We start from the raw sequence: 15,545 nt of genomic DNA, 5'->3' as shown, positions 1-15,545 counted from the left end.
CGCATGTCGCTGCAGGTCCAGCAGGAGTTTGTACGATTCATGTACCGGTTGGCGTCGGAGAACAAAGACTACGCAATCGTGATGTGCCGCGTGGGAGGTCGCGAGGCCATCACACGGGCGCTGGACAAGCATGGGCCGGGGCTGCTGCTGGGAGCCGAGCTGCGCGACCTGGTCGCCGACTGTGAGAAATACGCTAAGCTCTACAAACAGCTCACCACCAGCATCCTGGCCGGCTGCATACAGGTGGGTTCGGTACTTCACTGCGCTTCGCCGCATGTCTGTGCGCGCGTGTGTCAGTATGGGGAGCGGTGGTGTAGTGGTTAGCGCGTTGCGCTACGAATCCAGCGGACGGAATTCGAGTCCCGCTCACGGCCAACACCTGTGACGATTATTTGAACCGGTCCTGGGCCTCCCCGAAGTCGACTCAGCCTCAAATTAATACCTGGTGTGGTGTGTAAACATCGCCACTAGGGAAACAAATGTGGTGGTGCTGGCCTCCCATCCTCTCGTGTACTGTGCCAGCCTTCATAGGTGTTCGCTAACAGCATTAGCCCCAACAGTCTCTTAAGGCTATATGCAGGATCTTTGGGTTTTTTTCCGGCTAGTTTACATATTCACTCCATTGAGCTGGACACGTGTGTCTGGGTGGGTGGTGCGGAGGGAGCGGGTGCTAATGTCTGTGTTGGGGTTTTGAGCCAGTCTGCTTGGAGCGTTCTGGTCAGTGCAGGGCAGTGTAGCTAAATCGACTGTTGTATTGTACTTCGATGTTCTTTGCTTCCGGACTTCACCAAAGCGCACTGATCAGTGCGGTGAAGTGTGGTAAAATAAGCTGCACGACCTGCATGGTGTTCGGGAGGTTCTCATCCAGCTGTGGATTGACAAAGGGATGTACATATACACATGTACTCTGTATTATTGTGGGTTTATGCTCCGTGCACTCAATACCAAGGTAAATGTATTTGTTGATAATTTTATAGCCTGTTTGGGGTACCTTGATCACTGCCAGCATTTGCGCCAAATGTCCATTGAGGGTCGATGACCATGTTTGTGTGTGGTTTTTTTGGATTTGTTTTGCCCCATCAGATGGTTCTTGGTCAGATCGAGGAATCCCGTCGAACTCAGCAGCCAATCAGCATCCCGTTCTTTAATATTTTTCTACGCAACATTTGCCAAGGTACGTCATCGTTTTATCTATTGTGGGAAATAAAACGGCACTGCCAAACTGCATTTGCTGCCATGTATTTTTAAAAGACTAAATCTGCCACCAGTTAGATCTGTTCTTAGATGTTTTAGACTGAGAATCTGCCGGTCAAAGTTACCAAAGACCAGCCAGTTGTCTCGAACTCTATCCGTAGACACATAACTTAAAGATGCAGACCGAGGACTTTATATATTTAAGTCCTTTTCTGAGATAAGCAATGTGGACTCGGTTTCAAATAAATAAAGATCGTATGGCTGTATCTGCAGAAAAGATAAGCATTTCCCAAATAAGGTCATTGTGGTTTTATAGTCTAGGCTACTACGTGGAATATTACAAGAGCCAACGTGCATGCTGTGTTGGGTTAATTGAACGGCAGTGCTGGATATTGTCCCATATAGACACTGTTGGTGTTCTGCATGTAAACGATGATGAGTTCATCTGTATTATAGAATTGAGTTATTTCCGATTTACCAGTGTTACACAAGGGATAACCAAGTACAATAAAACACACACACTTTTTTTTCGTTTTGATATAAATGGAATGGAAAAAAGTTTTGTTTCAGTTGACTGTCCTACAGGAAGATTGTCATAACCAACGAGAAGGGAAAAAAACGCAATGCTCTTCATTTTCACGTAACGTGTTGGTGATTGAACCTATAGCTATGAACAGTGAGAGTTATTTTAATGACAAGGTCCTGGTTTCCTTCATAGCAGCATGATCTTTTTCTTCCCGCCAGGCTCGAATGTGGAGGTGAAGGAAGACAAGTGTTGGGAGAAGGTGGAGGTGTCCTCCAACGAGCACCGCGTTAGCAAGCTGCTGGATGGCAACCCCAAGACCTACTGGGAGTCCAACGGCAGCACTGGCTCGCACTTTATCACCATCACCATGCTGAAGGGCGTCATTATCAGGCGAGTCTCCCGGCAGGGTTTTATTCATAGATTGTCGGTTTTTGACACTGGTTCACGGAATCGATGATCGATTCTGAAAGTCATGCAATCGATGTTCGAACACGGGTCTTTTATTGGAACGCTCAATCCTATTGTCATGGGAGGATGTTAAAATTGCCTGGCGTCTTCTACAACCCATGACATTCTAAATATGTAAAGATATATAAATAACATATAGCCCTTTGTCCACTGCTGTATGAAGGCCTCACTACATCGTGTCGGTCATGGGGCTTGTTTGACCTTCTAGCACCACATTGGTCAGTGTGGGTTGCTCAAGTTGATTAAACAATGCTGGTCCTCTCCACCCCTTCACCAACTGGTACCGGTATTGACCAGCGTCGTGACATATGGCCATATAACCCCCCAATGACTGACATGGCTTGCGGAGGCCTTTATCAAGCAGGGGGATTGACAAAAGGCTGATAATATAATTAATTGTTACATCAGCATTTTATATCACTCCTGGGCCCCCACCGCAGGTTCTGCGATGGCAACAAAGAATAAAATGTTGGATAAAATTGCGACCGCAAATCATCACACGCCTTTTTAACAATGCTGGCCCTCACCCAATAAATGTGTTAGCCTGTCGCTAACGCTAGCATGCCTTATTAGGGTGGTGTCTGGGGCAAAGGCTGGCCTTGTTCACATTCTGTTCCATCCACGGGCTTTGTTTTCTATCACATGGATGAGATTCCAGAATTGTCTTTTTTGGTAGAAGTCCAATTTTAGCACCGCTTTGGCTGAGGATTCCACGCCAGTGATTATGGCGTTTTTGTCCACAATTAGTATGCTTTTCATCATAACAGTTTTGGCTTGCTGTGTGTTTTATGAAAGCGGGTACTCTTAAAATGATGTGTTGTGTCTTTGTGATTAATGACATAGTTTGAGCGAGTGGGTTGTGAGACAGTAGATTTATTTTTCTTTTACCATATTTGGATCTCATCACACAGCGGTATCTCTCTTAACAGTCTTTACCAGACTAGGGGATTGGCAGAGAGAATTGCTGGAAACGTGGCCACACATATGCATCATACGTGACTAAAGCTCTTGCTGAGTTTTGCCAAGCAGCGAACACAACTCGGTTGCAGTGCCCACCATACAGTCGAAACATCAGCACCAATAGCTATCACTTTAAATCCATCCTTAAGGAAAAAAGTTGCCCTCAGCAAATGGAACTCCGCTTCCGAGATCGAGGGAGCGGAGGAACGGGCTTCGTGTGGTTTTCACGGCAACGGTGCTGGCGACGCAGAGAAAGCGCCACGCTCGCTGCCGATGTGACTCTGCGTTGCGTCGTTGCAGGAAGCTGTCCCTGCTGGTCGCGAGCGAGGACTCGAGCTACATGCCGGCGCGCATAGTGGCCATGGGAGGCGATGACCCAAACAACATCAACACGGAGCTCAACGCCGTAAGTGCTGCTGCCTTCACGTGTGAACAGCGTCCACTTATACTGCAGACCAAGGGTGGGGAACACTTTCTTTACCCTTACTGGGCCATGGATTAACACACACTGCAGTCACTTCTGTCGGTGCAGCAGGCCCTTGCAGTCACATCATTGACTGGGTGTACTAAAATTAGCAACACTTAAGTAAAGTCGACTGCCCGCTTAGTGCGCCTAAGATTTTTGCAGTGATGGATACATATTTTTTGTAAGCCGTTTCGAAGTGGAAGGTGTCATGGAGCTATGGGCCATGTGAAATGAAAGTCGTAGCCTCCCCTCCCACCTCTGCTGGAGACAACACGGGAGCCAGAGCGATTCACCTCAACCTCTCCAGCGATTCAATGAATAGTCGCGATGAGAACGCATTGCATACAACAACATACAAATGAGGAAGAAAAAAAAACATTGGTTCTACCGAACGTAATTTGACGCATACGTGTGCTTAAGAATCGATGTTAATCCATCAATCGCTGCTTCCCGTACCTTTATTCAATAAATTACGCAGTCTGTAGGAAAACTTCTTGTCTCCAGCGACCACAGACAGACTTTTTTTGGCTTTCATCAGAATTATTTTGCGTGCACCCCCCTCCCCTTCAATAAGTGGGTCCTTTAGATGCTGTTGTTGTTCTGCCATAAATGCGGAAACCTTTAAATCAGTTAACAATGCTGCCTAGCAGCTTCTAAGGATGGTTGAAGTGACCCTTTCACCCCCTATACAGGCAATACAAACTGTTGTTAACACCTCACATGGGAAATGGCAATTAGTTAAGAAGTCAACAGCTGTTCACAACATGTGCTCACTGAATGCTATTCCTAAAGATTGCACAATTTCCTGAACCTTGAAGATCTTACAATTATTTTATGTAAATTGGAAGTATCGTGTGTACGTTTTATTCGTGCTTTAGGTGAACGTGCCATCTTCGGCGAGCAAGGTGGTGTTGTTGGAGAACATGACCAGGTTTTGGCCCATCATCCAGATCCGCGTCAAGAGATGCCAACAGGTGTGAGCTGCATCTTTGGCTTCGGGGCTTTTGAATGCGTACGGTGAGAGGAAATGCAATTGGAAATGTAACACGGTCAGCCAGATCCACTTTTCCCAACTCCAGTGCGCACAATCTCCCACAGTCCACATTTTTTATTATCATAATATGTTCATCTTCACGTGCAAGCTAAGCCAGCCATTGCACGCACTGCATGCACCTAATGGTTGGTAATCCAGGGGTTGTGGTGGGGTGCTGTTGGGGGTCACGAGGACTCAAATTGAGAAACACCGAGCTTCATAACCCGAACATGTTTTTTTCCTTTGTACAAATTTCTCACGCCGTGATTCGTAACACATTCCAGCGCCGCCTGTTTGTCGTCGGTCGTGCCTCACTGGACCATTTCGACCATCTCCCCACCCCCCATCCACCACGCTCCGTTTGCTCCACCGCAGGGAGGCATAGACACGCGCGTACACGGGTTCGAGATCCTGGGCCCCAAGCCGACGTTCTGGCCCGTGTTCCGCGAGCAGCTGTGCCGCCGCACGTGCCTGTTCTACACGGTGAAGGCCCACGCCTGGACGGAGGCCGTGCGGCTCAACCGACTGCACATGCTGCAACTCTACAACAAGTAGGGGGGGGATGGATGTTTGCCACGCAACGAATTTGCGACGTGGTGAATTGTAAACATTACGGAAGTGCCCCTTGAAGGCAGATGGGTTACTCAATGCGTTATCCGGGAACTGTTGCATTATGTTTTTTAGGTTTAAAAATATCTTAATGGATACATGCTAATTTAATTGTCATGTCCTGGACAGATTTCATGATCCCTCTGGGGCATTATTTTAAACGAGCATTTATGTTGTGAAATGTATTTTCAAGCGCTTGTGATATCAATTTTTCCAGTAGACATTTGTGTGGGGTCACGAACTGTTTTTGAAATGACTTGAAAATGACTCATTTGGAAGTTTGTAAAACTTCCCATCACTATTGTCTGGTTGATGACAGTTCTGAGCTTGGAATAAGTAGAAAATAAACCCATCGTAGGTTTCTTCATCTCCTACACACTCTATTATAATAATGCACACAGTCCTTTGTCAATGCACCGTCAGATGAAGGCTCCAATTTTGGCATGTCGGTCATGGGGATTGTTTGACCATACTTCCCCACGCTGGTCAATGCAGGCTGGTGAAGGAGAGGGCAGGACCCAAAGCCATCCATGAATTGCCTTTTATAAGCGATCACCACCAGTCCCCCTTCCCCACAATGTCCTGTTTTTCAACAACACTCCCATCGTATGTTAGCTGCAGTAACCTTGTCATGTCCCCCATGTGCTGCAGCATTGTTCATTGTGTTGAAAACAAAAGCTCTGCCGCGTCGGCTTGGTTCTTGGCTTTGTTCTTGGCGATCGCAGATACTCTAAATGGATTTATACAATGTCGACGCCTGCAAAACTCAGCGAGCAAAATATTGGCTGAAATCCTAGACTTGCAAAACGCTGTCACAGCTGATTAAAATATTTTGCCAAGAACAGGTGTGGCTTCCACTTGACCTTTGCATTTTGCTGATGGCTCGCTGAATCAGCATCCTAATCGTCTGCTGGCAATAGTGGCAACTACTTCACGCAAAATATACAGTCAGCCTTGATCATGGAATCTTTAAGCCCCTTGGTTGACAATGATGCGGTTATGTAGGCCAGGATTGTTTCAACTGGTGTGCCATTGTGGCCTGTGAAAGGCTCTTGGGAGTGACCCCACCCAAGTTCTGGCCTCCTGAGAAATATAGCTCACCAAGATATAAACAGATGCAGTTTATTAGGATGCAAAGGAAATTAATAAAATCGAGATCAAGAGACCTAGGGGCAAGAATGTACGGATCAGTGGTTGCATGTGCAGATGTTATAACGTCACGCTGCTGTGTGACATAACACGTGTACAATGATGCCAAGTGGTGTGCCAGCACATGCTACTTTTTATTGTGTCCCTTCGCAAAATATAATAGAAGAACACTGCTGTCGTGGTTCTTCCGGGAGTGGACCTTCATTAATGACTGAAATGTTTACCCGCAGGCTGGGTGCTGTCCTTCGCCATGAGCAGAGCTTCACCGAGCAGTTCCTGCCGGACCCAGAGGCGGCACAGGCCCTGGGCCAGACCTGCTGGGAGGCGCTGGTTACTCCCATTGTCAGCAGCATCACGGCTGAAGGTGCCACATCCCCCATCCTTTTCAACACTTCCCAACCATCGCTCCTGAAGACGGCGCTGTGTTGCAGGCAGTTAAACGCTTGCACCGTGCACCACGTTTGATCATTGACGTTTCTCCGTGCCCGGTGGGTGTGTAGGCTCCGGCGAACAGGCCAGCCCATTCCGCTGGCTGCTACAGGAGTACCTGTCGCAGAACGAGCAGCACCGGCGCGCCGGCCGCAGCAAGGCCCTCGTGTTTGCGTCGCGCGTGCGCCGCCTGTGCCGCCTGCTGGTGCACGCCAACACCAACCCCATCGCCAGTGCCGACATCCACGTGCCCGCCAAGCCCACAGGTGTGCCGCCGGGCAGCTTGCCCCGTTGCTGTGTCCCTTACACTGCTGTCTCACCCCGCCAGTGTTACCATCACATCAGTGTGAACTTTGGTTTAGGATTAACCAACACCGCTTGATTATCACCAGCCATGATCTATCCACTGCAGGATGAAGGGCTTACCCACTCTGCGTACGTTACGGGGGGTTGTTTGACGAGCACATCACCATGCTGATCGGTGCAGGTTGGTTAAGTTGGAACCAAGTAACCACCTCAGATATAGTTCGCCCACTGATTTTTAGCCGTGGATGTGAACCACATTGACTAGGGGCTGGACTCGTCGCATATTACGCGAACAACTTTGTCACCTTTCACCAAATCCAGTGATCTACTCTATGGTATATGTGCTATGAAGCAGGGTCACTTCCCGAATCCTCACCTATTGTATATTTTTTCTTTAAATACAGTGTGACAAATGTGTTGAGTTGTTTACTTCATGGTGTAGCAACGGAGAAATATTATAAGCTGGACAATGGAGATGGGATGACGAGATTTTGAGAAATGCCTAGTATAAGAACTTTGGATCAGAATGTGTCAAACCACAATACATGTCAATGCCTCTACACTCTGGCAGTGTAAGGGCAGCCTTCGCCGGCAGTTATCTCCAACAACGCTTTTACCGTGGAAAAAACTGTCGAAGCTTGGTTCGACAATAATATCGAGTGGACAGAGTTTTGTGGGTAACTGACTAAATCAACACTCCAATCATACAAGCTACAATGCAATGTCCTTTATTAAAGCGGTGTGTCCATCTGTCCTCTCTGGCAGGTGCAAAGGGGGCTCAGACCAAAGACAAAGACTTCGAGTTTGACGAAGCTGGCGCTGATGCCAAAAGGCACAACAGCGTGGCCCCGCTCGCCGCTTGCTGGGCCTCGGTAGTGCAGGCGCAGGTGAGAGTCGCGTGCGATATGCCGCCCTGTCACACCACGTGTGTATGAGGGTGTGTGTGCCCCTTGCTTCCAGCACCTTCAAGGCAATTCTGTTTGTTTTTGACAGGATATCTATGGAGTCTTCTGTTTCATCGTTCATATTCATACTTTTTCACTGAGCCTAATCAAAGGCTTTTGCTAGAATTCTTCAAATATATTTTATGGCGAACCACGTAATAAAATTACCGTATGGTGGCGGAACCACATGACTTCATATTACACATTGTACATACATAATGACGTCACGTATGTACATGTGTTATGACGTCACATGTCAGTGGGCCACTTCTTGAGTCTTAACGGGTCAAATGTAGCTCGTGAGCCTCCAGTGGAAAAACCCTGACTTAGGCCCCCCTGCCACCTCGATGACTGATGATTCATTACTCGCTGATTGACTCCAGTCGCTCGCACACAAGCGGTCAGTCACCTCCTGATCACTCTTCTATTATACTCCCATGGTTACTGTTCCCATGAATCGCACTCATTGACTCTTCCGTTCATGTTGAGGACTGGGTCTATCAGACTTTGATCTCATCCACACTGTGTTTTCTGAGACATCTCTTTCCCAAAGTTCTTAAATTTTTCAATGTGATTTTTTTTTTATCTGCTATTATCTATTACATTCGGTCGTGCTGTTTACTGCTGACCACTTTGTGTTTTGAGCCAAGTGATTAACAATAACAAAAAAACACCTCCCCCAGGTTTCCACATTTCTGAGCACCCACTGGAACAGTGCCGAGTTTGCGGAGAAGTACGGCGCGCAGTTCACCCAGCTGAGCGCGGCATCGCGCGAGCTGTTCGGCAACCACGTGGCATTCGCCGTGGCACTGCGGGAGGGCTTCAGGTCGGCGCTGCTGCAGCTGTCGCACAACCGTGCCCTCAAGGTGACCTTCACGGCTCGACCACTCCGTGGCCACGACGTGCGACCCCCACACTGTCGTGGTGTGAGATGTGGCTGATTGCTGCAGGTTGCAGAATTCTGTGTTGATTGGTGGAGTATGTGGTTTTACCACTCGCCCCCTTTGCCATTCAATGATTTGTCCTGATTTAAGGTCACTGCTCTGCTCCAGTCTTTTTTTATTACGCTGTGGAGAATGTAGCCGTCTCTCATCGCTGGAAGCGGTCATGCGAACTCCAAAAAAAATATTTATTACTGATACAATTTGATGTATTGTGATGTTTGGCCTAAACCCTTAATTTGCTGCAAGCAGCCTGTCTTCAGCTGCTCTTTTCCATCCTACACAGGTTCAGCAACCATTACGCCTGCTTCCCCCTTAATACATCTACAACATTTCGATTTAAAGCTTTCGTGACTGCAGGGATTCATCTTCTTGTTTCTTTCGGTAAAGTCACGTAGAAGGGAAGTAATAAAATAATAAAAATAAAACATAATAAAACAATTCTCACGACGTTTCGGCTACAACGCAAGCAGCCGTCTTCAGGTGAAGAATGAGACACTACCAAACTAGGAGCTTATATATAAGCTGCATTGGGGGTTGAAGAGCGCCTTAACAAAAAGAATGTGCATGTGAAGAGGAATTTAGCATATTCATGGAAAATGCGTAGGCGTTGGGCGGGGGGGTGTCAAAGTCATATTATGCCCATGCATTATGCAGGATCAGCAGCAACCAAGGGGGGTGCAGGGATTAGCAGTAACAAAGGGAAGGAATGTTAATGATATGTAGCTGCAGTTACTCAACAACCACGTAGAAAACTAAAGTATAAACTACATACTTTAGTTTTCTACGTGGTTGTTGAGTAACTGCAGCTACATATCATTAACATTCCTTCCCTTTGTTACTGCTAATCCCTGCACCCCCCTTGGTTGCTGCTGATCCTGCATAATGCATGGGCATAATATGACTTTGACACCCCCCCGCCCAACGCCTACGCATTTTCCATGAATATGCTAAATTCCTCTTCACATGCACATTCTTTTTGTTAAGGCGCTCTTCAACCCCCAATGCAGCTTATATATAAGCTCCTAGTTTGGTAGTGTCTCATTCTTCACCTGAAGACGGCTGCTTGCGTTGTAGCCGAAACGTCGTGAGAATTGTTTTATTATGTTTTATTTTTATTATTTTATTACTTCCCTTCTACGTGACTTTACCGAAAGAAACAAGAAGACATCTACAACACTTCCTTGCCACCCTCAATAGACAGTGGCAATGAAATAATGTATATAAAACGCAAGTAATAGCTCCCTCCTCTCCCAGCCTGTGATTCAGTACATTTTATCTGTTTTTTTACCTTCTAGTTTCTCATTTTCTTTTTCATTTCTTCAATTATCCGTAAATTAAGAATCGCATATAATTTTTAGGCAATTTGTTTTGGCACAATGACACGTTGAACACATTGTGAGCTTACAAATATATATTTTTTGTATCCATTTTCAGATTTGTTTTCAGGTTTTATCGCATGCAGCAGAGGAGCTTCTTCTCTACGTTAATTTCAGTATCTGAAGAATCTCTCAGCGCGTGTAACGAAACATTGGACACCATGCCAGACAACATGCGGTGCTACACGGCACAACCGCGCAAACCTGCTGCAGTAATGGATTTCTATCGATGAATCTTTACATGCCTAGCACCGTTGTACATTTTTCTGTGTGTGTGTGTGCGTGGCTTGTGTGTTGTAGGTCTGTGAGATATTTGCGCAGTACACAGACCGACTGATTCGTGCCATAGGCTCCGAGGGCACTGGTGGCGACCCCTTCAGCCAGCTCAAAACCACACTCGAGCCCATCGTTTTTCTATCTGGACTGGAGATGGCCAACACCTTCGAGCACTTTTACAGGCGAGGCTGAACACCAACGGTAGTCCCTTCCACACTAATTCTCTGAGAAGAATTTTCCTTGAACAATAGTTCTCTCTCCATGTGCCACGTCTTTTCTCAAATATGACGGCGGCCGTGGCCTTTCATTTAGCTCCGTCCATGACATTACTCTCTCGAGAATGTATGAATTGAGGAATGGCAAATGTGTAGAAAACAACTGCCGACTTTACAGTTGGCAGCCGTCCAGACATCTTGCAGGAAACCCCCGAGAAGCCATACCCAGCCCGACGCAGCGTTAAGCCCCACCAATCACCTCCCTGCTAACCACAGACGTGTTAACAGAGGTGAGACTTTGTTCGCCAACAATTTTTTTGTTATCCGATTAGTCGGGTGTTTTTTTAACCAATAATATAATCGGTCTAGCAATCGATAACTTAAATAAACGCAGAGCCCAGCGCGAGCTAAATGTCTCTTGCTCAACCGCCGCGCCCCCCTTGAGCTGCCTCGACTCTCCTCGCTTGTGCTCTCAGGTTCTACCTTGCGGAACGCCTGCTGACGCTGGGCCCCCACTACGCGGAGGTGGAGGCTGTGATGGAGCTGGCTCTCTGCTTCCCGGCCAAGTTCCCCCAGCGCCTGCTCCAGGACGTCGCCGAGTCCACCAGCGCCATGACCGACTTCCAACAGCACCAGCTGGAGCAGTTCGACCGCCGCATGGCCGCGCTCTCCGACGAGGTGCCCTCTCGCACCCTCGGTGACCGTGAATTCAATAAGGAGGTGGGCCGGGTGGCTCAGAGGTCAGACAGCTCAGCTGGCAGCACTGAGACCTGGGTTCAACACTAGGTAGCCACTGGTGTAGGTCGTTAATGTTCTTGAGCCTGGTCTCCAGTGACTGCACAAAACAAAACCCATAACAGCAACTTTGCTTCTGGACTTAATTTGGCTAAATTCCTGCTTTGAGAATAAAACAAATTTCCTTTTGATGGTCATGTGATGAACATTACTCAGTAGCAGAGATGGTGGGAAAGTGCTGCCACCTATTCTGTGGACCAGAGGTCACTTGAAATGATTTCAGAGGGTAACTCCATGATATCCGCTGCCATGTGCTTAACAGGGAGGGTCACACTGCTCTGCCAGAAATCTACATTTATACTTAATTTCGTCACATTACTATGACAACACGTTTATGATAACATTTGGGAAATAATTTTTTATAAAAAATAATAAAACAAGAATTAGGATGCAGTGCTATCTGCTTGGTATTTCAAATATGTGACAACTGTGGATTAATCGATTGATCGGGTAGTGCTATCGTTTGGGTGTTTTGAGTCGGCATTAAAGCTCAAATCCTAGTCGGGTGTCATCTCAATATGATGTGTTGAGGTCTTCCTCCAGAATTGAATTGACAAAGGGCTGTATTTTCATGAAAAATGTCAGGAAATGGAAGAGGATGAGCGGGAGGGCGAGGTGGACCCAGGCGACTGCGCAGGGCTGCGGGCGATGGTGCTGTCTCCTGCGTGCTGGGCGAGCATAATCCAGCCAAGCTGCAGCCTCAGCAACCCGGCCGTGACCCTCCCACATGCCCTGCAGTACTTCCTCCACCACTATGAACAGTTCTTCACTGACAGTGAGCTCCGTTCAGTCACCGCACACACATGGGCAAACTTCTCCCACTGTTCAACCGTGCCACGTCGGGGCCATGCCCTGGGCCATGCCCTGGGCCAGCCCAGCGTAGGTCAGCAGGTGCCGGATAGTTTCTCCACTGCAGAACCCGAATCATCCCGCTGACATCACATGCAATGAAACTGGTCCAGAATACATATCGGTGACATTGGTGACGCTGTATACCCACAGCGTACTGACTAACATCACATGCGAGCGACGCGTCATTAGCCCCTCCTGTGGCCCTACCTGGCCCCCGAAGCAGTGTCAGATGACTTGCAAGGTCAGCTAATTACTCTTTGGTTCCAGCTCGGCATAGCAAATAGCTCGTGAAAAAAAAATCGCCTGTATTGTGAGAGTCCCACAGTTGCTTGGCTCAATTGTGCCAGTGGAAAAAGGATAATTTAAGGCTGTAATTAACTTTTTGGTCAATTGGTCATTAACTTAGACTGTTGGAGCGGGTACTTTTAGCCATTTCTTGTGAACGCATGGTACATAAGTTGATGGTGTTTTTCAATGTTTGCTTATGAAATTTGTTTTTGAGTAATATGAAGGCATTGTAAAACAACCTTGACGTGACACCATGTTTAAGTTGTGAAACATCTCCTTGCAGTTTGCTTAACACTAACTTTAATATTAACGCTTGATGTGTGGACTTTGTATCACATAACCTTTGAAAACCAGACTAATTTTTGTCTTGGCGGTGACTAAGAGTTACTTGAGCAAATATAACCGAATCTCTATGGAGTGCCAATGAAATGTAGCGATCCTCGATCATGTGCCGTATGCAATGCATGACATTTGAAAGTGTGTGCCAAACTCGCACCTCACTCACCCCGAGCAGGCCAGAAGACGTTGGCTGCATTCCAGCAGCAGCCCAAGCGGTTGCAGTGGACTTGGCTGGGCCACGCAGAGCTCCAGACACCTAGCGGGACGCTGCTGCAGGTTACCACGCTCCAGATGTACATCCTGATGCAGTTCAACGATGGCAACGTGAGTTCCCGTTTTAAAGAACGACCACGTTCGACTAAAATTGTGTCGGGCTTCGGTGCGCTAATCCCGAGTTGTAGACGCCTACGATATAGAAATTAAGCGGATGACAATTCACTGCCCACCCCAACCCCCCACCCCCCCATCAGTGATTGGATAAACTTTTGCAATTCAGGGGTCACAGTTTGGGGGCTTTGAACAACAAAAAAACATGATAATTGGTTTTTTACCCTTCTGGCAAAAAAAAATAATTATCATATTTTTACTGGCAAATGAGGTTCCAATGGTGTAAAAAAAAACATGTCGTAGGCACTGTGGGTAGTAGAAGACAATGCAGCAAACTCATCATTGCTCTGTACTTTCCCATGCCCTCTCCTTCCCATCTTAACCAACCCAAACTGAGTAACATGGTGAGGTATGGTCAATTAACCCTCGTGGCCCGCATGGAGGGGTGGTGGGGGTGAGGCCTTCATCATACACGTGTTTTAACGTCTCACGTTTCTATTTTTTGTGGTTTCTTCTGTACATGTTTTTGTCAACTCAATTAGCCTAAACGTTAGCAATATATTTGTGAGTAATGACATAAATGAGAAATGTTTGATCTTGCATGCACTATTCATTGTACGTCTCGTGAGCGTGACCACTTTTAATCGGCGAGTTGAATCATGCACCTACATTCCTCCTGTTGAGTGACCAACAACGTTTGGCCACGGGTGTCATTGTGTCACTTGTACAGATATTCAGATGCAGACCCTAAAAATCACACCAGCAACTAGGATGTAGAAATTCTGGTCGTATTCAACGTTTTTTGGAACTCTGATCACCAATTTGGAGGCAGATTATTTTGGCCAAACAAGCATAGTCAAAAATCACTCTTACTTTGCAAACGTGTTATCACGCGGTGTCACTGGAGAAACTGGAAACTCGTGTGACACTTGAAAAATCGACACAAATCGTAAAACCGATGATGGATTCTCTTTTAAAATGCGGTTTTAGAGAAGAATGTTAGGTGTCCGATGTTTTGGGTGCCGCAGCCCGTGTTGCTCGACATGATGCCGATGTTTCCGCTCACATTCCTGAGGAGCTGCTTTTGGAACTGGAACGTTGGTCATCGTGCCAAACAACACGGCGCAACCCGCAAAACGCCATCGGAGAGCTACACAGACCAATCGTGACAACCTACACGGGAGAATGTTTGTGGCTTTTTGCATGAACACTCACTGTTACGCTTCATCTGTCTCATGAGCAGGAGGTGTCCATTGAGAAGATACAGAAGGACACCCACGTGACATCGTACCTGCTCAAGCAGTGCCTCCAGGCTTTGGCCGATGCCCCCTTTCTACAATTGCTCGGATCGCTGGATGGCGACAGCCTGAAGGGTACTCAAGTCACACTCAGACGCTTGCCGTTATGGCCCTAACAACCAGAGCAATTCACTTTTTTTGTTCGTATAAGTGCCGTCAAGTGATGAAATCGGTTCAAGTGCCTGGATCGATTGTCGTACCGCAACACTGAGAGATGGCGTAGGCTTGATGGTGGATCGACCGGTACCGGGATGCTCTTAATACTTACGAAGTTAACCCCCCCCGCGCGCACTGACTCCAGTGTCACAGGCTGTTTGCGGCGCGTGTTTCCCCGACGGCAGGTTCCCTGAAGCTGCGTGAGGAGGCGCTGCAGGCTCTGCCGCAGCGGGAACGGCTGAGCCTGCTGCCCTCGCCCTGCTACTCGAGCAGCGAGCAGCTGGTGACGCGCGCCCTCGAGAAGCGCAGGAACGTCATCTCGTGCGCTGTCGTGCACCTACTCAAGCGGGAGAAGCAGCTCCACTTCGACAACCTCGTGTTCAGAGTGAGCGCGCCGCTTTCGGAGCGCACGGTGGAACGCGCGACGGCTTTGCGCCAAATATTTTTGAGAAAAAAATCTAAAATAAAAAAAATAACTGCATCATTAATTCTTAATCTTATTCTTCCCATCTTAAAATGAACTCCCCCCCCCCCCCCCCCCCTAGATTTTGTATATCTCTATTGACACCGGGCATACGTTTGGATTGCATCCTTC

The 15,545-nt window shown here is 47.4% G+C and overlaps 1 protein-coding gene across 1 annotated transcript in view; it reads left to right on the top strand.

Moving 5' to 3' along the window:
* LOC133347274 (cullin-9-like) overlaps nucleotides 1–15,545 on the top strand; it is a 42,875-nt gene that overhangs the window by 20,070 nt on the left and 7,260 nt on the right. Inside the window, exons 12-27 of the mRNA XM_061559403.1 lie at nucleotides 16–243; nucleotides 1,084–1,174; nucleotides 1,939–2,110; nucleotides 3,449–3,554; nucleotides 4,493–4,588; nucleotides 5,023–5,198; nucleotides 6,636–6,769; nucleotides 6,906–7,100; nucleotides 7,906–8,027; nucleotides 8,768–8,950; nucleotides 10,705–10,862; nucleotides 11,372–11,573; nucleotides 12,276–12,465; nucleotides 13,345–13,493; nucleotides 14,740–14,869; nucleotides 15,136–15,335. Coding sequence (XP_061415387.1) covers nucleotides 16–243; nucleotides 1,084–1,174; nucleotides 1,939–2,110; nucleotides 3,449–3,554; nucleotides 4,493–4,588; nucleotides 5,023–5,198; nucleotides 6,636–6,769; nucleotides 6,906–7,100; nucleotides 7,906–8,027; nucleotides 8,768–8,950; nucleotides 10,705–10,862; nucleotides 11,372–11,573; nucleotides 12,276–12,465; nucleotides 13,345–13,493; nucleotides 14,740–14,869; nucleotides 15,136–15,335 — 2,532 coding nt within the window. The remainder of the gene's footprint in view (nucleotides 1–15; nucleotides 244–1,083; nucleotides 1,175–1,938; nucleotides 2,111–3,448; nucleotides 3,555–4,492; nucleotides 4,589–5,022; nucleotides 5,199–6,635; nucleotides 6,770–6,905; nucleotides 7,101–7,905; nucleotides 8,028–8,767; nucleotides 8,951–10,704; nucleotides 10,863–11,371; nucleotides 11,574–12,275; nucleotides 12,466–13,344; nucleotides 13,494–14,739; nucleotides 14,870–15,135; nucleotides 15,336–15,545) is intronic.

The sequence above is a fragment of the Lethenteron reissneri genome, chromosome 25 (genome assembly GCF_015708825.2).
Source record: "Lethenteron reissneri isolate LAM-NWPU_2019-01 chromosome 25, ASM1570882v1, whole genome shotgun sequence".
In the NCBI taxonomy this organism is placed as follows: domain Eukaryota; kingdom Metazoa; phylum Chordata; class Hyperoartia; order Petromyzontiformes; family Petromyzontidae; genus Lethenteron; species Lethenteron reissneri.
The sequence above is the reverse complement of the archived record's forward strand: the minus strand, read 5'-3'. Positions and strand labels throughout refer to the sequence as shown.